General features: G+C 31.7%; 1 protein-coding gene across 5 annotated transcripts in view; it reads right to left on the reverse strand.

Moving 5' to 3' along the window:
- Nucleotides 1-1,430: 1,430 nt before the first annotated feature.
- The window catches only part of MYBL1 (MYB proto-oncogene like 1), a 32,048-nt gene continuing 6,648 nt past the window's right edge, over nucleotides 1,431-26,830 (reverse strand). Inside the window, exons 2-16 of one of the 5 annotated variants that reach the window (XM_039841774.1) lie at nucleotides 24,554-24,659; nucleotides 24,168-24,239; nucleotides 22,158-22,250; nucleotides 20,834-21,054; nucleotides 19,099-19,273; nucleotides 17,149-17,223; nucleotides 16,447-16,551; nucleotides 13,224-13,457; nucleotides 11,740-12,108; nucleotides 9,762-9,904; nucleotides 9,225-9,339; nucleotides 6,094-6,210; nucleotides 5,901-6,005; nucleotides 5,300-5,479; nucleotides 1,431-4,051 (exon numbers count right to left, since the gene is read on the reverse strand). In XM_039841774.1, the coding sequence (XP_039697708.1) occupies nucleotides 3,923-4,051; nucleotides 5,300-5,479; nucleotides 5,901-6,005; nucleotides 6,094-6,210; nucleotides 9,225-9,339; nucleotides 9,762-9,904; nucleotides 11,740-12,108; nucleotides 13,224-13,457; nucleotides 16,447-16,551; nucleotides 17,149-17,223; nucleotides 19,099-19,273; nucleotides 20,834-21,054; nucleotides 22,158-22,250; nucleotides 24,168-24,239; nucleotides 24,554-24,659 (2,239 nt within the window). In that variant the 3' untranslated portion in view covers nucleotides 1,431-3,922. The remainder of the gene's footprint in view (nucleotides 4,052-5,299; nucleotides 5,480-5,900; nucleotides 6,006-6,093; nucleotides 6,211-9,224; nucleotides 9,340-9,761; nucleotides 9,905-11,739; nucleotides 12,109-13,223; nucleotides 13,458-16,446; nucleotides 16,552-17,148; nucleotides 17,224-19,098; nucleotides 19,274-20,833; nucleotides 21,055-22,157; nucleotides 22,251-24,167; nucleotides 24,240-24,553; nucleotides 24,660-26,830) is intronic. The other 4 variants (XM_039841775.1, XM_039841779.1, XM_039841778.1 and 1 more) reach the window with 4 other exon arrangements.

Here is a 26,830-nt window from a genome sequence, read left to right on the forward strand (position 1 = left end):
CTTGGCTCATTTTACCCTCTACTACTTAAAAATAAATTTTCACTTCTCGCCAAGTGAAATACCTCTTCAAAAACTACCATTTGTTTTACATTACAATTAAAGTTCTGATTGGCTGGCAAGCCTATCACTTTATAACTGGATAAATCAAGCAGAAAATTGTATGGTTATAAAATGAGCTAAAAGATTTTAACAAAATAGTTTGCTGACTATAAAGCAAAACTGGTTTCATGAAGATAATAAACCAAAGCTATTTATAATCCATTACATAAAATAAGTATGGGTAATAGTCCTTAAGTCATGACTAATTAAAAACAAATTTTGAATTTAACACTTACTGAGATTTTCTAAATACCATGCTAGACACAGGAGCTATAAATAACAATCCCTATTCTGCAAAACATAAAGTCTAGTGGGAAAGTTTTTGGAAGCACTAGGATAATCAGGAAATGATTCACAGACCTATGCCTTGAAGGCTGAGTAAGATTTTAACAGGTTAGGGAGACAAAGAAATGCAATCATGCAGAGAGCACACCGCAAACAGACATGGAGATGGGAGTGCGCACATGTATGTTCTTGGAAGATCCAAGTCACCAAGTCCAGATTAGAAAGTAAAGAATTATTATTATTTAGGCAAAAGACAACAATGGAAGGTCTTTGAATAGGATAAATATGACAGATGTTTTGTTTCTTTATGCTTAATATAAAGAGAGAACATGACTTGTCCTCTCATCAGTTATATATTTCACACTATAATTTAGTAGATTGGCATTCTAGTTTCATGTGTCAGTCTCACACACTTGATAGAAGCAGTCTACCGAGAAGTAAGCTCATTTCTGGTGGGTTAATCCATTTTACCTTGAACCTAGAAGGCTCGAAGTTAAATCTGGATGGTGATGAATTCACCAAACAATGTAATATTGCATAGACCCTGACTGGGTGACCAGTTGGCCTTGCCCAGATGACACCCTGATGTCACTAAAGTTTCTTAATATTTCTATAGAATGGAGATAGGAGTGATTAGTGCAGTAATCGAAGTAATAGAGGAAGGAATGGAAATAGAGCAGTGGCTTTATGCAGGCCGAGAATTTACAACAGATGTGAGGAGCGAAGGAGGGACAGGAGACTTTTCAGTGAATGATGAAGGGACGGCAACACCACTAAAAGAACAAATGAAGGGCAGGCCATGTTGGGAAAAATAGGACATGTTGCATTTAAGACTTGACAGAAGAGTCATACGGAAATATCTAGAGGCCGTTGAAAATATGACTCTGAATGCGGCTCAAGGGTAAACAGTAACATGTTAAATTGTGTTAACAGATAAAATCACCTGTGAAGGGAGTCTTAAAGGAGAAAAAAAGGGCTAAGAACAGAATGTTGGGTTCAACCAATACCTTAAAACACAAAGCCAAAGTGAAATGAGCAATGCCAAGTCAGCTTGTACACAGATGCTTTATTTTGGATGTTAACAGTCAACATTGTATGCAAGATTCTCTTACAATGGAAAGTTTTCCCATATATCAAAAAATTCAATTTAGTCAGGGTAATGGCTGTATTAATGTGAAAACCTTACAACGAAATGCAGTATTATACATGTGTACTCAGTTTCCATGCAAGTATGGCTGCTACATATATGTCTGGCATTTTTATAACACACTGAAATTCAAATGAACACAACAGTATAACAGTGACTTAAGATGCCTGACATGCTTAAGATTAAAAAACTTGCAAAAAGCAACAAAGCAGTTAACTGAAGGATTCAACCAATACCGACCCCAATATGTACTATGTCCAATAATCCCAGGCTTATCTGCAATATATTACCTTTGGGAAAATTTAATGCTCAAGAAAAATTATGCTTTATATAGCCTTCCAAGGTATTATACTCTGGTGATTGGAGACTATGTACATCCAAACCAGCTAAGGGCTATATAAATTTAAAAAAAAAAAAAGAAAAAAAAGAAAAAAGAACCATTATGTGCTATTAGTTCAAAGTTAACTGAAATTTAAATGATCCAGTATGATTTTACTACAATCATTGGCTTTACAAAGTGAAATTTCTGTGAGAAGTTCACTAATTAGGAAGCAATCAACATACTTAACATGCTAAGGAGATTTAATTGGTTCATCTATTTGTTATCAACAAGGCATAATCTTAATAACACACATTTTCTTCACTTCTCACTACATATAATATGCAAAACGAGCTAGTGAATTTATATAGCTTAAAACCCTTTTAGATCTACTGTTCAAGAGCTAGGCATTAAAATACTTAGTATCTCCATTTCTATTAACATCAGAAAATCTTAAGCTGTTTTTGTTTTTAAGGTAAATATTTTGGTATTTGCAAGAATTTGCCTGGTAATGGTTGATGCCATTAAGTTAACTTGAGAACGTGCCATCATTTGCTTTTTATCTTTTCACACAGTGCAAGCGGTGGTCGCTCTTTCCTTCTCTCATAGCAGCAAGCCGATTCTGCTGTTTTCTATAGCAGCATACTTCAGGGGTGGAGAGGGAGAGAGTGTGTCAGTTATAAATAATTAAAACTACAGTGTACAATTCTATTTAATCCTGTCAGTGTTTAAGTTGACAGCACACCATTATATGTCTCAAAAAAATTACATAAAATCTCTACACAAAAGCAAATACATTCTTTCAAGAAGAAATAAAATAAGTGCAAACACCTAAAACAGGCAACTGAAGCAACTGTTGTAACCTGTAGAGGAACACAAAACATTTATAAAAGGACAAAATATTTTTATAAATAAAAGATAATGTTCTCTACTTCTGAAACACTGAGTAAATATAATAAATTTCTAAGTGCAGACTGTTTTTAGGGACCCAAGTACCATTTTTTTTTAAACAAAATGCAAAAATTTCAAACACATATACAAATCACCAGATTAATTTATATGACCCCCTCCCCATATAATTTAAAAAGAAAATATTAAATTATTATTTAGTACATTTTTAGAACTACTTTATAACCAACATGATTTAAAGGGCATAGTGCAATATTTAGGTAGATGTGACATACAGTATAGTTATTGTATTCTTTGCAGCTATAACTTACTACTTAAAAGTCAAAATTGGTCTTTAATATGTTAGCTGTAATAACAGGAAACAACATTAGCTTCTAGACACTCTATATAGGTACAAATATCTACATTTAAGCTTTAAAAATGAAAATAAATTATAAAAACAGACTTCCTTCCAATTTACAGTTTTTCTGCTCCTACATACTGTACAATACATTCAACAAACTCTCAGTTCTTCTGAGATTTATGAAAATACTGACTCTTTATTAATAAGAAAAAACCCTTTTTCCATGTTTTTTGTTTTTAGTACTATGCTCAAATAAATACATTTAACACTGTAGTTAATTTTATTGTTTTTGAAAAAATACCAAAGATTAGTAGTGCAACTTTCTATCCTTCCTTCGACTTCCTTTACCTTGTGTTTCTTTGTAAATGGTAGTCTAAGTAAATCAGCACACAGGCAAAAGCACTTCATGAAACCATGTGTGCATCTCATACACAGACTCACTTCAGAAATTACATGTACTCATAAACCTAGTGACGTAAAACTGCAGCATTGAGAAGAGCAGCAACATATACCTTCTGAGGAAAATAAGTGAGAATTACTTTTAGAATACCCATGAACATTCTAATACAATTTTCCCATCTTGTTCTTTAAAAACAATTTTTTAAAATCTCTTCTTGTAAAAAATAAATTATGTAATTGTTTCCCTCTTACTTAAGTGGCTTAGCTTTCTGCCTGCCCGGTATAAAAAAAAGAGAGATGCAAACCATTTTAGGGCTGTATTAAAACTTTAAAAACAATTAATTGATAAAAATTTCATTGCAACCTAATTTAGCATAGAATATAATACGGGAGTGGGACATTTCATCAATTTTAATAACAACTACAGTATGAGAGCCCTTGAAGTGCTGCTGGTGGCTGTGTAAGTACTCAGATATCTTCTTGCTTGTTCAGTCATGATGAGTTGGTCTTCCGTCTTCCCGTAAACTACTGTCTCCCATTCACAATTTGACTAGGAAAGAAATATTAATAGTAATGTGAAAATTACTAAAATAATTATCCCTACTACTTGACAATTACACTTTTAAAAGACAATTATCTTAATTGACTGGATATCTGATACATAATTATTGTAAAAATGTTTTGATAATGGCACTGATTCTTTTTAATGATGCTATGTTTCAAAAATACATACTGAAATATCTATGATCAATTTTTTTTGGTCAATTTTTCAGCTATCTATATTGTTTACAGGCCTGTGGAGGCAGTTTAAAAGTTTTGTCTCCACAACTCCTCCCTAAAATCAAATCAGTCTTAATACAGAAAGAAATGTCAGTCTCTATTCCTTCAAAAATTTTACAGAAGATTGAAAGAGAAGATCTAATATCAAGAAATGAGCCGAGAATGCTTTGTCTTACAAATTAGAAAATATGGTCATAGCAAAAAGTCAAGCTTACATTTGTCTCATTTGTTTTCTGCCATTATATAGGTTACTACATTATAAGTATGAACCTGCCATGTAATAGATTTCCCTGCGAAGTTCTGTGTTAAACACTTGGAAATCAAATCATTTAAAATAGATTAAGAGACTGTGCTACATGGCTCTCTGAAGAGCAGTGGCTCAGGACAGAGCTGAGGCAGCCATGTCTGACTGCCGAAGATGTTTTCAAGGAAGGCTTAAATGTCAGGATTGCCAGTCCTGCCATCATTGGAGTGTAAAGAGAACTTTTTCCTCAATGAACTCCAAATTCTCTAGGTTGAATTCTTCAGATAATGTAGCAAAATTATTCCAGCCTTCATTTGCAGCTATAGAATGTTTGCATAGCACCCGAAAAAAGATTGTTTTACAACTTTTGAGGCCAAAAAGTTTACTGGAAATCATTATACCAACAAAATCGAGCCGAAACTGCTTCCAACCACTTACCCTTTCGAGATAGCAATTAGAACTATACTTACTTGTTATATGACAAGAGGTGCCACAAGTGGATTTCAGTATCTTTAGTTTAAACATGAAATAGTGCTTAGAAAATCACCAGGAGGGTCTGGCTACAACTACAGTTGTTTAGTTTACATCTGCCCTGATGAATGAGTCTCTCAAAAATCCATGTCTACTCTGAGTGACAAAATTATGGTGAATGTTTAGTTACTATTATAGTCAATGTCAAATTCAAAAAGAAAAGGCATAATTTGTGATCAGGAAGTCCAAACTGGTAATTGAATAAATAACAAAAATCACTAAAAAAAAATTATAAATTCATACCTGAAGATTCTTTTCCAATGTGACAACTTTGGAAGTGTTGGGGTTTGGTTTCTTTTTATTAAGTGTATATGTTTTGTTGGTTGAATTTGTATCTTGTTTTTCAGGACTCAAGTTGCACCTATTGTCATGTATTTCCAATAATGGTATCATTAATAAAGATGTTGTAAATACATTTTCTGACTAAGAGAGAAAAAAGAAAGAGGAAAATAAAATAACTAATTCAGAAATGGAGACAAATAAAGGGACTACTAAGTGGTAGCAGAAGCCCTGTTCGTTTCCCTCCAAGAAAGCTTTTGGCTCCAGTGAAATTTCTAGTAATGTAGTAAAATTAAATATTGCAGAAATGAACTAAAGATAAATATTGAAATTTAAAGTTTAAGAACTATCATTTTTTGACATCATACATGAGAGCCAACTCCTTTCAAAACAAAACAAATATAAAAAGCAAGGAAATAAACTATTCTCTACAGTTAATAGCTTCTCTCTGAATTAGGCACAATAATACTCAAGTAACTTTCTATGAATCTCTAATGATCCAACCATATAATAAGTATGAAATGAGAACCACAAGGACTTTAAGAAAACAAAATGCTTTACAAACCTGCATGTCTGAAATGTCTTCATTCAATAGCTGAGTACTTGGTTCTTCTTTTTCCCAATTATCTAAAACTAGTGATTTTCTGACTTTCTTCACAGAAGCAGTATGCTAGAATGAATAATTTGCAATAAAAACATTATGGCAAAGTCACTTGGACATGATAAGGCTTTTATTAAAAATATTGTTAAAAGATTACCTCTTGTTTGCAGCTTTTGTAAGCAGGTTCATCTTCCTCTTTGAGAAATATGTCTGTTCCAGTTTCTTCTTTTAAAACTTCCCGAATATCTTCTTCCAAGAAGGCAAGTGGCTGTGACTAAATTGTAAAAGGGTTTTTAATAGCCTTTTATAACAATTCCTTTTCTCTCCATATATAAATCCATTTTTAATATTTTTTCATTATTGGCTTAATTTTCTCCCAGTCCCTATAGATACATAACTCAAATAAATTAACCAACTGATTTATGGCAAAAATCATACTGCACATTGCAAGCACTGAAAGAAGTGTGGTACTGCACAATAAAGCTTTTTGCTGCAAAAAAAAAAAAAAAAGAAAGAAAAAAAAGTGGTACTTTCTTCACTCTAGGCTAGTAAACAAAAATTTTCCTTTTGGGGAACTTATTGTAGCTTATTTAATCAGGACCCTCAGAATGAAAAAGGATTATTTTCCAAGTATTTTTATATAAAAATAGAAAAAAAATTAGAACAGATCAGGACTATACTAGCTTTCCTTGCTCTTTTATTGTACTTACTATACAGTGTGTAATCACCAGTTACCAATATTTCTCTTCCCACAAGATATTTGAGTAACTTAAGAGCAGAGATTGCATCTTTTTCATCTTTGTATACATCTTTTCCATCTAGCCTTAAGCTGAGCACCGAGACAGTGTTTAATAAGTGTGTGTGTGCTGGTTAGAATACAGGAAGGTGTGTCTGTGTGTGGATAGAAGTGTGAGGGAGGAGGGTATGGAAAAAAACTTGAATATAGGCTGAATAATGAAATATTCTCAAAATATTATTCATTTAGTTTTCTAGAAAAAAAAAATTTATTATATCAAACACCTACCAAAACCAAGATGTGCTTAAAAGAAAAAAAAAAAAAGGATGGTAATCAAAGCTCCACTAAGTAAAAGAACAAACTGGCAGCACATAATGACCAGCAGCTTCTGTTCCCAGTCAACATAGGGAGAACAGCATGCATACATAAATGAGATTTCACAGTGTATGTAAAAACTTTAAAAATGGAAACACAGAATTTTAAAAGTGCTCTCAAATACAGCCTAAGACATGCTGGAATTACGTCAGTATTTCCGTGTATTCCTCCAACAGCTTTTGTTTTCAGGATATGTCACAAAAAACACAGATTTTGATGTTCTTAAAAAGAATTCTGGAATATGTGTGGTCTCCAATGAGAATACAAATGTCCTAGAGAAGTAGCTGAGATACTCATGAATTCATTCACTACACAGAATTATTCTCTTAAATTGTCCTAATGTGACAAAGAATTGCTGCATTTAATACTTCTCAGGTTTGATACTACCAAAATTAATGAATTTATATTTAAATGACTTTCTTTTGAGTAATTTTCAGTAATAATGTTTATTAATCAATACTTATTAAGAAGGCAACAGATATTTAAGATGTACCTGATTACAATTCCAAAGCCAATCTCTAAGCAGTGCTCCTGACTCATAGTAAGATACACTAGAAAGTTAAATGGTTAGGGATGGTAAGTACTCAGCAAGTAATTGGAGGAGGAACAGGAGGAGTGAAAAGTCAGCTTGCTGCAAAGAAATGTATGAGCCTTCAGATATGTTAGAAATTTTAACTGCTAAATCATCACTTCTGCTTTTATCTTACATTGCTGATGAAAATGATTTTGGCAATGGATAAATTCTTCCCAAACAAAAAAAAAGTGACAAGGACTTTAGGTGACTTAAAACCTAATTTCTCATGCCCAATTATTGAAATGATAATTTTTATTCAGCTTATATGTTGACCAAATGACTCTGAGGCACTATAGAATTTTTAAATGTCTTCAAATCATTGTTTGTCTAACTCCCAATTAGCCTACTCACCCCTATGAAGGCAAGCAAAAACCATACCTAACAGGTTCAGTATTACATCTCCAAATCCTAATCCAGTGGCTGGCACCTATTAGGCACTCAATGATGAATTTTAAAAATGAACAGCAAAATACTAAAGCAGATTGGTTAAATCAATTAGGTAATTCCATACAATGGAATATTACACAAACATTAAAAATTATGGGCTAAATATATACTATACTAACTTAGTTAAAAAAGGTTACAGAATAGTAAAGTATGATCTCATTTTCATTATGTGTATGCACATAAAGTCTAGAGAGCTCTAAAGAAAATATAATTGTTTACAGCAGTATATGGAGCTAAGTGACAAAAAGACTTGATCAGTCCTATTGACCCTCTAAAACAGTATTTCAAAAAAAAGAAAAAAAGATTTGAGAGTATTGCATGACTTTTGGTAGAAAATGAATTAGATCAAAAAACTAGAATTCATTAATGAATCTACCCCAAATATGACTAAAAATAGAAGACCAAAAAACTAAAGTACCCTAGAAGTGACCAATATTTTTTAAATCATATTTTATTTCTAATGAACTTAATTTGTCAGAAATCTGTATCTGACTAGAAATAGAGTGCCCATGACTCAGCTAAGGTCCTTCAAGATTGACAATATATATGTGAAAGCACAGATAACACTTCCCACCTCTATTCGTTAACTACTATTGCTACTTTAACAGCAACGACTTTAAGTACATACTACTTGAAACTTCGCACTGCCATATTTTTCTTTTCTCTCTTTTACCTTCACAAATAACCATCTGCAGTGTATTTTATGATATCCATTGAAAAGAGGAGGAAACTGAGCCTTAAAGACATATCTTGATCAATTTCAAATATACATACATATATATGTATATATATTATTAGGAAAGTGCTTATGTATATCTAAATAATAAAATCATTTTATTCCACTAAAGGTAACTGCTACTGAAACTACTAAAAGGTTGGTTTCAGTATTAGGAAAAGGGTTCCGCTGACACTTGATTTGCTTTCTCTAGATGATATAATATAAAGAAAGAAAGAATTCAAAACAAGCCAAGCAAGTTTTTATTTACAATTCAAGGAAAAAGATTAACACATACTTACAAACGAAGAGATAAAAATTTTTATCAGTTTCAGTGAATAGCTTTTGCAAAATGTTAAAAAAAAAATCAAGGATAAAAATCAAAATTTGTGTTTTTATTAAATTCAGGAAAATTCTTAAAAATAAAAAGAGTATACGTACCACAATTTTAAGAGGTCCATATTTTTTCTCTTGAGCAGCAAGAGCATTCTTAAAAGGAGTAGGAGTCCTTGGTGTGGTACCCAATATAGATCTTCTAATCGTAGGTGTTCTAAACCTATCCAATCATTTAGATATGTGTGTTAGAGTCAAAATTTGATTTCATACAAGTTAAGGAAGGTAACACCACAATAAGAGCGCACACTAAATTTTTCTTGCACACACATGTTTTATTTAAACATGCCAGGGTTATTTTAAACTATGCCTGCCTAACCCAGCTCTTATTCCAATCTATGATCTTAAAATACAAAAAAGAACTAATGTAGAAAAAAATATTAAAAATGTTTTGTTTGAGTTCAAAGTTTCACACTAAGTTTAGGTGATTTTCAGTCTCCATGGGATTAAACATCAGGGTATGATTTTCTTAAAATTCTAAATCCCATATGGATAGGGATTATGATTTATGGACTAGAAAGCTAACCTACTCTTGAAATTGTGCTTCCCATTTTTGTCTGATACAATTATTTAATACCTACTTACCCTACATTCTCCTTTTGATCTTTGGGGGTTGTTTCCTTATGAAGAGGAGTTGTAATGAGAACTTTCTGCCCACAAATAGGGGTTGATGTAAATGAAGGATTTTCTATATTAATTTGTTCATTTCCAGGGCATGTGTTGAAAAACTAAAAAAGGAAGAGTTTATAGATAATTTCTAGAATGTCAAAATCCCTAAACAGCTATTAAACTGATAAAGTTTTCAAATATTTTCCCATTTCTCTTAGAAAAGATTACCAATAATACTACATTTACATTCCACTCCATGAAAATTAAGCTCCATAAAGGCAGGAACGTTTGCTTTGTTCATCACTGCCTCTCCAGCTCCTAAAGCAGTGTTTAGCACATAATAGGCATTCAGGAAACAGTCGTTTAACAAATATTCAAGTTACAAAACAACACAAAAATTTTAAAACAGTATATTATTAAATACGAATCTACAGAAATCATAAATAGCTGCTGAGTTAAATGTAAGTTTTGTACAACAGTGTAACTGAAAAAGAGTTTTATTGGTTTATTAATAAATGATTTTAAGTGTTCTTTTCTAGGAGAACACTTTGAATTAAGAATATAATAATGCTTTGCTGATAAGAAATACAGCTGTCTGGCAAATTAATTTATTCAGAACACAGCTCAGAACCACTGAGCAGCAAAACTTGCTATCACAGTCCATTTTCCAAATGACACATTTTACTCATTGGATCTTAACTTACATACAGTTGTTAAATACTAATTTATTTTTGTAGCCAACAGATTAGAAGCAGTAGCAGAAAGAACTGGAAACTCCTTTAAGACTACTTATAACTAAAATGAATTTTAGCTCTATCATTTTTGTTTTCTAATGTTTGCAATATACTTAACCCTAAGATTAGCAGCCAAACCCTCTTAAAACTCTGTAGTGATGCCCATAAACCACAGAATAAAATCCAAGCTGTTTGCCATCAAAAATAAAGTCTTTATAATCATGCCTCACCTTCTCAGCCACTTTCCACCTTAGAATTCACATTTCAACAAAAATTGCTAGTTTGGAAAACTCCAAAATAGAAACATGCTAATGTGCCCAAGCCTGGTTCACCTTCCTCAGGAGGCTTTGTAACTGACGGGTGGGATGGGAGTGGGGGGCGCACTATTTCCATGTTGTCTATGTAATGGCATCCCCAGAGAACACAGTGATTATGTACTGCCAGATCCTCATCTTCAAACATCTAAATACCTCTAATAATATCTCAGCAACCTCTAAGTTTATCTGACCATTAAACTGTCTTCTTCTCCCATAAAACTTTATAACCTCTGTCAGGACACTTTCAGCAAAAATCTCTAGTTCTATCTCTTACTAACTGACCTTGGACAAATTGCTTAACTTCTGAATTTCAGTCCACCTACTTTCTAAGTTTTTTGAAAGAAGAGTAACTGAGATGCTGTAAGAAAAGTTTTTAGCACAGCCTGGAATATAGTGTTCATTAAGAGAGCATTATAAAATAAGAGGTCCAGCTTGCCCTAATAAGTATCTGCTACCCAGAATGTAACTATAGGAAAAAGTAGATAGTTCCTGACATCCCTAGAAAATCTTCTGACACATAAAGTTCTTACAGTGAGCATACATACACGGATATATACCTAATATCTATTGAACAGTTAGCAGAAAACTGGATATCAGTCTACCTCTGCCATTAGATAACTTTGGGAAAATCATTTTACCTTTCTGGGCCTATTTCCTGATAAGTCCTATTAAAGATTTGGAATTACATGTCCAAAACATCTCTTTTAGCTCTTAAAAATTGTAAGACACTAGAACCCAAGTCTATACTTTGTGAGATACCTTCTGACTTAGCATGCTCATGTATACATTTAAATACATTATCCATTTTTATATGATATCGAAGCAACGAACTGCTAATAAAGATATTAAAGATGTAATTTAATCTAGCTCATCAACATTTGGAAACAGAAACAACACTACTACCTGTGAAGGAGAAAATGGTAGTGTTTTCACTGGTGTGTGTTTTAGTGCTGTATTACCACCATCATTGAATGTGCCATCACTAAGTTCACTGCCTGGGGACTGACCCACTCGCATTCTTCTCTTCTTTCTGAGAATGGTTGGTGGAGTGCTAAACTTGGCCACACTTGGGGATGTTAAAGAAACAGCCTCACTGTCCGCACCATGACAACCATTTTTTTTCCCTTCAAGTACAAGACTGACGTTAAATTGACATTCCATGGCGCCTTCGTTGTGTTGAATCCGCATTAGTTTAACTGGAGTAGATTTGACAGGAGAAGCAGCCGCATCAGAAAGATCAAAACTGGTAACGTCACTCCATGCTACAGGATCCTGCAAAAAATTAAATTCTTAAAGTTAATGCTATAACCTAATTAAATCTGATCTTCAACACAGGATGATTTCCACAGTTAATTAACTACTCATTTTTATCAGTGGAAATAGGCTTTCTTTGTTCATCTTTTTATTTTTTTATTATGGTAACATTAGTTAACGAAATCCAGTAAGTTTCAGGTGTACAATTCAACAGTAAGGCATATATATGTAAATAGTGTTTATCTTTTTTTAATCAAGACCATTTGAAAAGAAGAGATTACTATGGTTTTACTACAACTCCAATCTGCAACATCTCAAAATAATATTTCCTCTAATTCAGTAGCTGAAGCTTATTGTCAAAGTATTTTAAATAAAAGGAACAAATTATTTTAGGTTATTATCCAAGAAGATAATTCATCATAAAACTTCACACACTATTTTACATCAGAAAAATACTATCAAATTCTATGTAATCATTAGTAATGTGTATGAAACATCTTCAAAATGGTCATATACTTTGATCCAGAAATTCAATTTAACTGAAGGACATAACCATGATTTTGCAGAAAGCTTTACATAATACATTCTGCAATCTGTAATACTGAAAAACTGGACACCACTTAAATAAATGTCCGATAGTTTATTATGTAAATAAATTTTGTTACATTCATATGATAGAATACTATGGAGCCATTAAATTTCAAGTTTAAAAAACAGTTAAGAAAATAGAGAAATGCTCACGATATAATGTGAGGGGAGGGGAATCCACCAACAAAATACATACGTGTATATTTGACTTTAAAAACATATTAATAAGTTTGTTTTATATTCATAGAACACAGCCTGAAAGGAAATACTTCAAATTATTAACTCTGGGTTTATGGTATATTTGTATAACTTGTATAATAAAAAACAAATTGTTAAATTTTTAATTTATAAAAATTCTGTACAAGGTACATACTTGAGAAAGATTTATATGTACCTTTTTTCCAGAAGTCACTGCCAACTATTAGAACAAAATTAAGCATGATGTATAATATAATGCTTGTCAGTGTCCATTAAACTGTGTTTCTGAACATGAAACCATGTCGCTAAAATTGAGCTTTCTAATAATCTCGCAATTTCAAACTTACAGATTCAATAAGTTCTAGAGTTTCTGCAAATTCCGGGATGGTCTGTAGAGAGGACAGCACAGCATTTGCCTCTACGGCCAGGAACTTTGTGGGTGAATTCTGCTGAGCGGACATAGTCTGATTTTCATCCATACTGTAAAACTCACTAGTGTGTTCCTCGAGGCTATTTAGAGTATTAGCCATGCTATCATCCATGAGGAAACTACCAGACCAGCTAGAAAAGCTTCCAGGCTGCTAAAAGTTACAAAAGAAATTTGAATATTATTTGTCATTCTCAACTTAAACATAAATTTGGATTTTAAGAGTTTTTTCTAGAACAACATACTTCACAACATTTCAGCTAAAAATATAGTAGCAAATATACTCTTTCCTCAAAATTGATATATTTTCCATTAAACTTCGTATCTTGACTATATTTCTTTATTCTAACTAAATTTGTTTTTAAATTTATAAAATCATAGTAAGAGTAAATAAGTAGAATATACAACATAAAGCCCAAACTCCTCGAATCCCGCCTGTACCTTTCAAATTTCATCTCCCAGCACTTCCTCCTCCCAGGGAATACCCACACCCAACCACACAGTACTTGCAATTCTCTGATGAGCTGTCTTTACCCTGAAGTGCCTCCGCACAGGCTGCTGCTCCCCCTATCTAGAGTGCAACCCAACATACTGACCAGGGAAAACTCCTATTCCTCATTTAAGACACAGTTCAAACACTGGAAAATACTCCGTCTGACTATACACTTTTACTTGTTCCATTTATAATAATGAACTTTACTAATATATAATCATAGCCTGTCTTTCAAGACTGAGCTCAAATGGAAAATCTTCTAGAAACCCTTCCCTGACTACTTAAATCCCAATTAGGCACCTCTTACATTCTCCCATAAAACTTTCTGTCTTGTTTTTATCACACTATATCCCATTTCTTGTTCCTGTTTACATTGAAAAGTAAATCCTTTGAAGTTGAGAGCTGTGTCATTTTCCTTTCTCCCTCTAGAGATATACTCTGGGCAATTTACTTATCTTTTGAACTAGTTTCCTGGTGTCTCACAAAAAACAAGAAAAGAGACCCTGAAGATCATGATTAAGAAACAAAATGTAATTGAAATCGTTAAGAGAGTAGATTCTGAGAGTTATCACAAGGAAAAAAAATATTTTCTTTTTCTTTTTTTTTTGTACCTATATGAAATGAGAGATGTTAACTAAACTTAAGTGGTAATCATTTCACAACATACGTAAGTCAAATCATTATGCTATATACTTTAATAAACATATACAGTACTGTATGTTAATTATATCTCAATAACACTGAGGGGAAAAATAAAAAAAATAATATATAAAGTGTATAGCACTATGCAAAAGATCTTTCAGAGGTGATAAAAATGTTCAACATCTGAAGCTGCTCAATATGAAAGCCACTAACCATATGAGCAACCAAAATGTAGCTATTACAAATGAATTTTTAAATCTTATTTAAAATTAAATGTGACTAGTAACTACCGTATTTTAGAGAGCACATTACCCCAGTCTATAGGAAGCATTCAATAAATGGTACCTACTACTATTAAACATAAAAATTGCTAGAATGTACTAGAGTCATAATAACAAAATGTTAAGTTTCAAGTAAGGTGAAAAAAAACAAGTTGTCAACATTGTTGCAAAAGCAAGTTCCACCTGTTTTAAAATTTCCTGAAAATAAAAGAAATTAAAGCAATCTTATTTCATTAGCGTAGAGTTTACAATCAATTCCTGGAAAAAGCTTTCAAACTATATGCATTTCAACTGAGATTGCAGGTAGGAAAATGATTCAAAAAGAGAGATCACTGGGCCCACTGGAAAATCCACAGGTTGCAATCATACACACCTGAATCTTAATCCCTAATGACAAACCACCTACTTCACAGAGATAATGTAAGGATTACCATGAATTCATATAACACATCTACAGTAGTAGAACGTAATGAGCATTCACTAAAATGGTAGTCAATTACATAATAGTTAAGAATAAATACTTTTTATGTGTATAGAGTCTACTCTGTTGGGTGAAGCACCTTCCCTCTAGAATCCAGACTCTCCAGTCTCTTGATTCAACCAGTTCTTTATGGGAGTGGATTTTAGACAACAAATTCTAAAAATAAAATAAAACACTAATAAAACACTAATACCTTCCTCTTTTTTTAATGCAAAATGCCAATTCTTTTAGCTAGTTATATTTTATTGTAGCTTCTTAATAAAACCAAAATTAACTTTAAGATAAGTACACTTCTGGTCTTCCTATCTGCCCATGGTTTTTGCAGTTTCAAAACAAAACTACTTTTCCTATGGTGTGTATCTCACCTATTACAATTAACAAATTTTTATTAATTCTCTCTGAATGGTATAAAGACATCAGTTGCCTTTATTTCAAGATCTCAGGTTTTTCTATTTAGTAATTTTGTATTAGTTCCCAGTCCCTCTAAATGTTCCCTCATTCAGCCCCAAACCAAGAAATACTCTTTCTAAATGCAAAAAGTCTCAGGTTATTAAACTTTTACAACTGTCATTTAGTATAAACTTTTTTTCTTTTAATCCATCTAACTAGAATGATTACCATTTATCCTAATTTAATACTCCTAATTCTGATAAACTAAATCTCAGACAATAGTTTTCACACCTGGTAACCCAAACCCAATATCCTTATAAAAATTTCTTTAGAGCGCATAAATTCTAAATATTCCTTTTCTCCATATTTTTAATGTTATTACTTTTTTCAATTTACTGAATTCACATTCTAAATACAGTGAATAGGGAAAAAATTTCAAAGGCACAATAAAAACAATTTTAGAGCACACAAATCTCTACACATGTATTTATTTTTCAAGCTTTTTTTCTATTAAAGCCATTATTACATGGAATGTATAAAATAAAACCAAAGCCCACTCTAAAAAACATATTATTTTCGCAAGTATATGTAATGAAGATCATACCTTTAGTCTGCTTGACATTTATGACTGGAGAAGCATCTTGATACAGAACATTGTAAAATATGCTCAGAGATGCATATCAAAATCAAACAACCTCAAAGTTGCAAATTAGCATATTTTTAGTCCATATGAAAATCCGAAGTCATACTGAATATTCTTTCCACTTATTTACATACAAAAGTCAATGCTGATGAAAACTAGAAAAGCATGTGACATATAGGTTCTCACAATCAAATTTAAATACTTATTTCTTACCGATGGAACTCGCTTTCTTCTAACTTCATTCTCAGCTGACATAAGAAGCAACTCAAGTTCCTTAATTTTTTTTTCCTTATCAGGATCTTCATCAACAAAGGGTTGCTAAAACGAGTTTAATAAGAGAGAAAACAGACCACCTACATAATTGCTTATTATTAGTGTTCTAATTTTTATTTTCTTCTACACAATATGAAATCTATTTTTTCTAATAAAGCTTAATATTACTAAATCCCAAATATCAAACATCACAACCCCTCTGGTATCTAAAGAGGTGCTGATAAGTATTTTCAATTTTTAACTGAAAAGATTTGGAAAATATAAATGTATTTTTAAAAACTTACATTGCATCATCTATATCAATTAAAAAATTTATGTCTGGAGTATGTTTTACTTAATTGAATCTAAATACATATTTTCTATCCAAGTTAGCAAAAAATATGTCCATTCACAACCTGCATGCCTTAAGCTGGAAGAATGAAACCACCAACTTACTTACGTTGTCATCAATCACCTTGCATTTGTACAGTTCATGCTTCTCAAACCCACTCAACGAACTTTCTCCTTTAATGTTATAATACTCAAACAGGACAGCCAGTACTGTTTTTGTCTTGGTTTTATAGATGAGGAAAGAGGCACTATTAGACTTTCAAAAACATGTTTGAAAGCGTTTCCTCTGTTTTATTATAAATAAAAAGTTACCTGAATAAAAGCAGAAGAAGTCTGTACATGTTCTACACAATTGCCTTCAGGTGACACATACTGATAGCCTGGGATCTAAAAAGTAATTCAATCATTAATGTCGTACAAATAACACTATATAAATATTAAAATTTGAGGCAAAGCACAAACTCTTGAAATATTAACATTAAAAACTTAGAAGTATCTGTTAACTTTGAATATTCCTACAATAGTTTCTTATCTAATGACTATATCTCTGTTCTTAGAATCTACTGATTAAAAGTCAACACTTACAACACTTAGGAAAGACCTATCTTCTCTTGGTTGAAATATGAGAATTACTTGGCCTAGATTTTTCAGCCAATCACTCTATCTGTTAACCACAACATCCACCAAATATTTTTTAAGTCTGCTAGTAGGATTGCTCTATCTCCTGGAGAAGACAAAGTAACTGTATTGCTATCTTTCAAAGGTAGCGGTTAGTCCATATGAAGCACTCACAAGGATGAAGACTAAAGCAAATTTTTCAACATTCATCTCTCCTACTCCTACCACCACTCTATTGCCATCTTTGGGTAGAAAGATATGAAAATAGAGTCGTCTTCTATTACTTGTCTTAGAAAAACATCAGAATCACTCATGTACTTTTTAATACTCTGACAATAGACTAAGAATTATTCTGCTTCTTTTTCTAAAGTATCTGTAGTAAGAATTTTGAGTATTTTTATATGCAAATTTAGTGTGCAGTGACAGAAATATGAGACGCTATGTTTAAAAACCTTAAAATTTAATAAATATATTGTATGTTTTCCATAATGGCCTATCTAAATCACTATCTAATGCAGAATCATATTTCTAACACAGTTCTTAATTTTCACAATACTTGATTAGCATCAGTTATCACTGAACTTGGTAATGCCAATGGATTAGAAATGTACTTTTTTCAAATTTTTCATTAAAATCTGTGACAGTATTTCAAACCAATCCATTTTTTCTTTCAAGTCAAAATTAGAATGATTTTTTAATAGTTTAAATGAATTGAAATATGAATACATAGTTCAGGAATTAAGTAATTCTTAAAGTACAATACCCTTATCTTTCCAATATATTCTGATTGAGACAAACATTCACTTCCTTGGCCTCAAATAATTTCTAAAATTATCTTTCTAAAGTATCTTTTAGAAAAGTATCTTTCTATGCTACTGAAATCTAAGACTAATGCAAATGTAAAGACAGATAATAAAAACTTTAAGGTACTGAATATTGGCAGATAACTGTCTTCTTCACATGTTTCTTTACATTGTATGTGACAAGAACCAACATGAAAAATGGCATGTCAGATAGCCAGACAGAGAAATATAAAACAAACCCTGTGAAAATTCCTAAACTAATTTCTTATAGGTAGGAGAACACACTGTAAGGAAAATAGAGCTTGTTGCCCTATTACGAAATTGAGTAATCTCTACTCTCATGAATATTTCTAAACAAAAATTGAAGTCATTCATCTGGTTGGGGGAAAAGCAAAGTTGAATGCCATAGAAAACCAATTATTTACCACATCTTCCAAAATGATGGCTTGATGTTTTACTTTTTTTTTCCTTTAAACTGTTTTATATACTTATATCTTAGAAATAAGGAATAAAAGTTTTTTTAAAAACTATAATCGTTAAAACACAGATGACCATTAGCTTTGAATCATAAATGAAGATTCAAAGAGTAGTATTTGAAAATGTACATACCAAGGTTTTTAACCAGATAACGTAAAAATTACATACAAAAGAAACATTAGTTTGTTCCCAAAATATTTATCGAGATAAAACCTCCACTAATTAACAGCTAAGTATGAAATATTTTTTCAGCTTGAAAATTCAAATGTCTATTCTCCTCAATACACGTTGTATTTGTCCTATTAAGAAACTCAAAGACCATATAGCAACTAAAGAAATTTTAAAAGTAATTAAAAATATATGCCTGAACAGGTATGTAAAACTGATTCTGGGTTTGCAAATGGTCCATTGTCGCACAAGGTTTATGTTGAAGCTTAGATGAAGATCGTTCTGATTTTATTCCATCTTGTAAGTAGCCTTCCTGTTCCACTTTTCTTCGCATAGTAGAATTCCAATGGTTTTTGATAGAATTATCAGTCCTACGAAATGAAAGTGTCTAATTTTAAAAGAAAAAGAAGATTCCACAAATTCTAATACTGTATAAAATGTACAAAGTACTTAAAACAAAGTTTACGACTGGTGAAATTAGATACTTTTCTTAAATTAAAAAGATAAACTCTATGTCTGTATGTCAGGCAGTTTTAAGCACTGGAGATAAAGCAGTGAACAAGAAAAAGAAACTCCCTCTCTCATAGAACTTACATTCTCATTGGAAATATGGCAGCAGGGAAGGAGAAAAGAATAGGAAAACAAAAAAATATGTAGTAAGAAAACTATCAGTGCAATGTAGATCATTAAAGTAGAACAAGAAATATGAGTTACTAAGGTAAATTTGGTTAGGTGTTCCAGGAAGCGCTCTGTGAGGTGACAGTGAAACTAGGATCTGAGTAACAAGGTTGAACCAGATGTACAAGAACAGAAAAAAGGGCATTCCAGAGTAAGGGTATAGAGAGGATCAAAACCTTGAAGCCAGCAACAACAAACATGGTCATGAAAAGCAACTCACAAATTAATTACAAAATCTCAATATTCTTCTTCACTTCTTAGAACAAAATACTTATGAAAGAGTTCACTAGCTCCCTTTTTACCTAAGTTCCTTTCATATAAATGTAAATCTTCAAACTACATCTACTTCATAAAATATACAAACATTTCCTGAGAAGCTAATTTATGTTAAGGCACTAAGCTAGGTTCTATGGACGGAAAAAAGATGTACGAGATTAAAAATATCAAGTTCCTAGACTAGGTTCAGTAACTGGGATAAAAATGAACATTGTGTTTTAATTTTCTTATCTATGAAGACAGCAATGTTTGCTCTGCATATTTCACAAGTATATAAAAATTAAGGAAGTATGTAAAAGCATTTTATAAACTATGAAGTACTCTACAGATAGAGATTACAACAATAAAAACAATGTGTATCTTCTAAGTGAGGTATGGATTTTCCCAAGGTTGTTGGTCTACTTACTGTACTATTAGAAAACATTTGAACTAGTGCAACATATAGTATATATAGCACATCCCCGAGGGAAATTCTGTATTTTAGCCACATGGCTATATATACTACTCCCATGATCTGAATCATACCATAATTAATTAAGAATTGAATTTTCTCTAATATGCTTCCATAGCAGTTATTTCAGCTGGTGTATCTGTTATTCTCTGGACTTAGGCATAGAATCTGATACAGAAGAAATCTCTGATTTAGATTCCATTCCAACAGAGTTTATATAAAGAAGGTCTGCCTGGCTGGCACTGATATGTAAACATAATTTTGGAAGGCAGTAAATTTTCATAATCCAAAGGTCTATCATTTTATTGCACAAATTACTACTATAAAATATTTCATTAAAAAAGTAAGTATATCTCTTACCACAGAATATATTGTAAATAGTCCCAAAAGGTCACTTATAATATACAGTGTACATTTTCATTATAAATAAAATTAAAGTCTTGGAGTGGTTGCAAATATATTTAATAGTAACATAATAAAGGTCAAGTTTAAGTACAGAAAAATGTATATACATTTCTATAAGCACCTTCCAGGAAGTAGTTTGGCAATTTCTGCCCAACGATTTCCCAACCGTTTATGTGCTTCATAAATGATCCTGTCCTCCTCTTCTGTCCAGGAAGATTTCTTGACCTCAGGATTCAGATGATTATGCCATCTTTCTCTACACTGCTTGCCTATTCTTCCTTTTAAATGTTTTGCAATTAAAGACCATCTTTTTGGCCCATACTTCTGAACTAGTTCAATAACCTAAGAAACAGAAAAAACAAAGTTTAAAAAAGTATTACCCTGACGACCCTGATGGACGTTAAAACAAAACTCGAGAATACTACTTTTTTAATGCATTAAATCCAAGCCACAACTACAACTTAAAAAAACAATTTTACCAATAAATACTATTTCAGTATTTGCCAAGTTCAGAAATTGATCTCGAACTTATCTAAATTACAAGGTGCTAATTAAAGTGACTTGTAAGTTAAACTGTTTTCATATAAAATTAATTTAAAATAACAGTAAAAATGTTGAGACTTAGGCATTTTCTATTTCTTACATCCTAAAAACAAAAAAACGCTTTGGCTGAAAGCCAAATAAATCAGTTTGGAAGCAGGAAGGATCTACAGTTACTGTCTTTTCATTTCTTTCTTTCTCAAAGTAAAAAGATATAGATCACACATTTTAAAACCTATCATTAGTCATCTAGTAAATCAACTCAGTTCTCAACTTAATGAAGTAACTTTTTTTTTGAGTGACAATAAGAATACCCTAATTCCACAATTATATTAACAAGTTTTATGCCATAAAGGACATGAACGAAAGGGCAATTCTAAGTGGACAATAGAAACTCTTCCATTCTTCTCAGACTTTTATAACACAAAATATTATCTTGATTTTTAAATCATCCAACCCTTCAGAAACATGATGTTCTGACACCTACCTCATTTGGGGGCTTATTATAGGTCAAGGGGTAATGTCAAGAATGACTTCCTTAGATATGTTATCGGATAAAATAAAAATTAAATTGTTTTTAAAATGTTTACACAATTTTCAAAAAGAAACTATACCCTAAATGTTGCTAACCTAAACGCTAAACAAGGTGACTAAACTAATAGTATTTTTTCCTTCTGCAGACCAAACTCTCAGAAAGAAAAAGCTATACAGATGTGGTTTGATTTAATTCATTAAAAACTACATCTCAAGACACTCAACTTCCAATTCTTATGCAAGCAGCACCCGGAGAACAAAATCATAGTGCTTTAAACATATACTTTATCTTCCAAAACAATGCGCTAGGAAGAAAAAAAACTAATCCACCTACACAGTGAAAATAAAAAAGAATATGATGAACATTTTACCCTCTGATCTTCTTCTTTAGTCCAGGGACCCTTTATCAATTCTGGATTTAAAACTTTCTGCCACCGATGCTGGCACTGAAAATCAGAACGATTCTAAAAGAATTTAGATGATTTTGTTATTGAACAATTGTCTTCCAGAAAGCAAGTCAGCCTCAACTTATGGTTCACAATCTTAAGAATGAAGTCTTCAAAAATAATGCATTCAACAGCATTCTTTAAACATGTAATATTTATTTTACATGTCTGTGACCCAATTCTTTTTTTTATTAAAGTTGTTGGCAGGGCTTAGAATACAAATAAAAACAAGATATATTTGAAGTTAAAGTATTTGTCTCCATGCTGTGCCCTATAAAATAGCAAGAGCAAAGCTATAACACAAATACTGCCCATAAAAAATGTCTATAAGGTTGAGAAATAAAAGGAAATAAATAGAAAACTATACAGAGCAAATAAAAGAACTCAAACAGCACAACAGTCTAGATTCATCTAACATAGCGGTACATCACTCTACAAAAAACTGTAAAGGCATTACTAGACTATTGCATGGTATTTAAAGGATGGTTACAAATGATAACCCAAAAATTATCAACAAAAAACTAAACACAATATACAGAAGATGTGTATTAAATATCAGTTAAATTATTTAACTGTTGAAGCTTAAAAGAAACATGAATTTACCAGAATAAGAAAACCTTATGTAGAAACATCTCAAACTCCAAAAATGACTAATAAACAAAGCCTTATTTTAGTCAGTCAATTCGTGACCTAGTAACTCCGATGATAACAATAATAATAGTAACTTTTCATTAGTGACTTACAGTTTACAAAGATATTAATTCATATACAGGGTTACAAATAATTTAAAAAGATATAAAAGGATAGATACAAATATTTTGTTTGCTAATAGCTCTATCTTTGTGCCTAATGAACTTCAAATTATTTTTATTCAAACTGAGCTTCTTCATTTACGACTTCTATACATCAATGCTGATCCATTTTAAGGTTATCACTTTCTTCAAAATAATCAGGTTGATCCTGTATGTTCTTATAGTATTTCTGTTTAGGTCTCTAGATAAACTAATTTGCTGTTATACCTCTTAAGTTAAACTAATACAGCTAATGTAAATAACTTTTCTAATTTAGTGTCCATTTATTGAACATCTGCAAAATGTCAGGAACTGTGCCAAACATCCTATATGTCATTTCTAATTCTCACAAAAATACTACGAAAATGAGTGTTAGTATAGATAAGAAAGCTGAAGATCAAAGAGGTTAAAACTTTTCTAAAACCAAACAGAGCTGACATTTGGACACAATTCAAACTGACTCCAAAACTTATGCTCTTTTCATTATTTGGTCTCAATTTTCAGGTTTTGTTGAAAGGCATAACAATATAGAAAGAACATAGGTAACGTGGTTTCTGAAACCCAAAGTAGTTAGTACAGAAATTCAAATATGAGTATTTTGACTCGCTACCCACAGTGTAGTAAGAGACAAATAACAGTATATGGAAAATATTTTGTAAAAATCACATGCTAATGAATAGAATATGAATAGTAGTATGGTGAACAGCAAGTATAATTTTTTTAAAAAAAGAATTAACACTTTATAAGGTAAGCATTTTATGACAAACTTTTCAACAGAGCCTTTTCTGATTGTATTGCTATTAAATATTTCAATATATTTAACTTCTTTTAAAATGTTTTAACATTTATCAGAAAATATTTATAAAGCTCTACCCAAACTTTGTATCGTTTGTTTTAGATTAGCAATCTTTTTAGGCCTCTGGATAAACTAATTACTAGAAAATCAGACTTCCTAAATCATTGATAACTATAAGAGGACCAGAAGGAGAGATGTTTTTAGGAAGGAAATCTAAATCTAAAATGTAGATTTTAGATGTTTTTAGGAAAGAAATCTAAATCTAAATGTAGAGACATTTTTTAAAAACAGCAAGTTAAACCCAGTGACTTAAATCATCCATTACATATAGAAATATGTTTTACTTACTTGAAGATGACTAGCAATTAAAGTCCAATCATCAGTTCCATGTTGTTCAACCAACTTCTTTAACTTATCATCCTATTAAAACAGGTATGATTAAAAAGCTTTCCCCCACCCTATTCCTTTAGCCCTGAATATAGATAACTCTCCACTTCTTTCATGTCTTTTCTGGTGGCCATTTTTAGAAGGACTGAAGCCACTATAATACAACTTCTCTCATTTACTACACTGTTTCTGTCAGTCTCAACATCAATACACTATTCATGTCTCTTGTTGAAGAAAAATAATGTGCAAGTTAGTCAACTTTTCTCATGTTTTGTGTTTAAATATGTTTCATATCTATAATACTAATAATACAAATATGAAATTGGTAAATCTTATCAGATAATCACCTCATCTCTTGTCCATTTTACTCTGTTCCAGAGTTTCTTCAACCCTTTTTGTTGTGGTACTTCATAATCATGATCAGCATACTGAAGGTCATCATCCTCATCCTCACTAAAAAAAACAAACAAAAAACCACAATTGTGAAACCAAGAATTTTATTTAAATTTGTAAATTCAATAATTGAACCTGTGTATAAATATATGACCGAAGCCACTCAGATTAAAGAACATCCAATCATATTGTCAAAGTACAAAAATATTTAAGAGACATGCAATGGAGAGGAGCTATAGTTCTTACGGACACTAGAGAGATGAAGGTGGATATCCCACCAGGGTCCAAGTGATGACCTTTGTAACATGGTAAGGAGTTTGGCCTTTGTTCTTTTGACCTTTATCCTAAAGAGTTAAAGGACTTTAAGAGAGTAAAAAATAAATATCTTGTGTTTCAGATAAATCACTGGCAGGAGTGCACAGAAATGGAGGAAAGAAGACCAACTAGTACGCGTTTACAATAATCCAAGAAAGAAATTATTAGGGCTTGACAATGGTAATGGTAAAATACAAAATACAGTAGTGAAAAGACACAATGGAATAAATGACCCATTAATAATACCAACAACAAAAAAATAAAAATATGTAGAAATAAGTACAAGATCAAAGTATAGTAGGCAATAAAACACTATTTTTAGACACAGAAGACTTGAACAAATGGAAAACATCCAGATCACATTCTTGGATAGGAAAAGAAACAGATGTCCATTCTCCCTAAATTAATATCAAAATATACTGTAGAAAAACAATAAAACAGAATAGCACTGGCACAAGACTTGATATATAAATCAATGGAACGGAATAAGACATTCAGAAAAAAACAAAACCCATATGGGAATTTGGTAAATTATAACAGTAACATATCAAATCAGTGGGGTAAAGATGGAGTTTTCAATAAATAGTAAGACACTGAATAGCCATTTTTTTAAAATAAAGCTCAAGTCCTACTTTCAAATTTAAAAATTCAGATGAAGCAATATTTTATATCTTTTTAATAAAACCATAATAGTACTATGAGAAAATAAGGTAGAATTCCATTTTTTATATTATTGAATAAAAGAGATCTAAATGTGACAAAAATCAAGAAGCCATAAAAGAACAAATTGACTTTTTTCAGGTAATAATAGTGACAATGGGAAGAAGTACATGAAATTGAGAAATACTAAACAGAACAAAAAGACTACAACTGATGGATATGAGAGACATGGGAGAAGGAAGAACCAAGGTTGATTCCAAAATTTCTGGCTTTGGGAGAATAAATAGAACTATTCACTGAGATAAGGAATAGAGAAGGAGAAACAGAACTTTGGGAGAGAGAAGGCAATGGGGAGAGTAAGCAGTTTTGGACTGATTTCAATGCACTTGAGAAATATACAGGTGTATATATATAAAACAGTACTGTCCAAAGAAATATAATGCAAGCCACATATGTAAGCCACATTAAAAAGACAGAAACAGGTGAAATTAATTTTAATATTATTTAACCCAATATATTTGAAAAATTATAATTTCAACACATAATCAACATAATCATCAAATATTTTACATTCCTTTTTTCTTATTAGTCTTCAAAATCTGGTGTGTATTTTATAGTTACAGGACATTGCAACTCAGACAAGCCACATTTCAAGAGCTCAACAGCCACATGTGGCTAGTGGCTTTCCTATTGGGCAAAGCACATCTAGAAGGCAACTGAGCACATGGATCTTCTGCTCAGGTAAGAAATCTAGGGTAGACACACAGTTTTGGCAACTACTAGCACATGGAGAATAATTAAAGCCATTTTAAGTAGCCAGAGGACTAAATAAAGTTATGAGCATCTGAAAATAAAAGGAGTGAATATTTATTTAAACTTTCTAAGTACTAGACATTGTGGTAGTCTATAAAATTTCTCTCCTAAAACCCTACAACAATCCTACAAAGGAAATATTATTATTATTTCCATTTTACAGAATAGAAAACTGACTTAGAAAATTAACTTCTTGCCCACAGTTACACCAAGTATAGCATGGCCGAACTCCAAAACCCACTACTTAACCACTATATTTACCATACTGGAAAAATAGGAAAGAGGATACCAAGAAACTAGACTATATTAAAGATGAAACTCAAGTGCCTTTTGAAATCAGAACAAGGTTCTAGTTCTAACTTAATTACTCATTTTGTATATGTGAACATATTAACCTTTCAGAGCTTTAGTTTACCTGTTTGTAAAGTGAAGATACCATCTAC

The sequence above is a fragment of the Pteropus medius genome, unplaced genomic scaffold (genome assembly GCF_902729225.1).
Source record: "Pteropus medius unplaced genomic scaffold, Ma_sr-lr_union100, whole genome shotgun sequence".
NCBI classification, from domain to species: Eukaryota; Metazoa; Chordata; class Mammalia; order Chiroptera; family Pteropodidae; genus Pteropus; species Pteropus medius.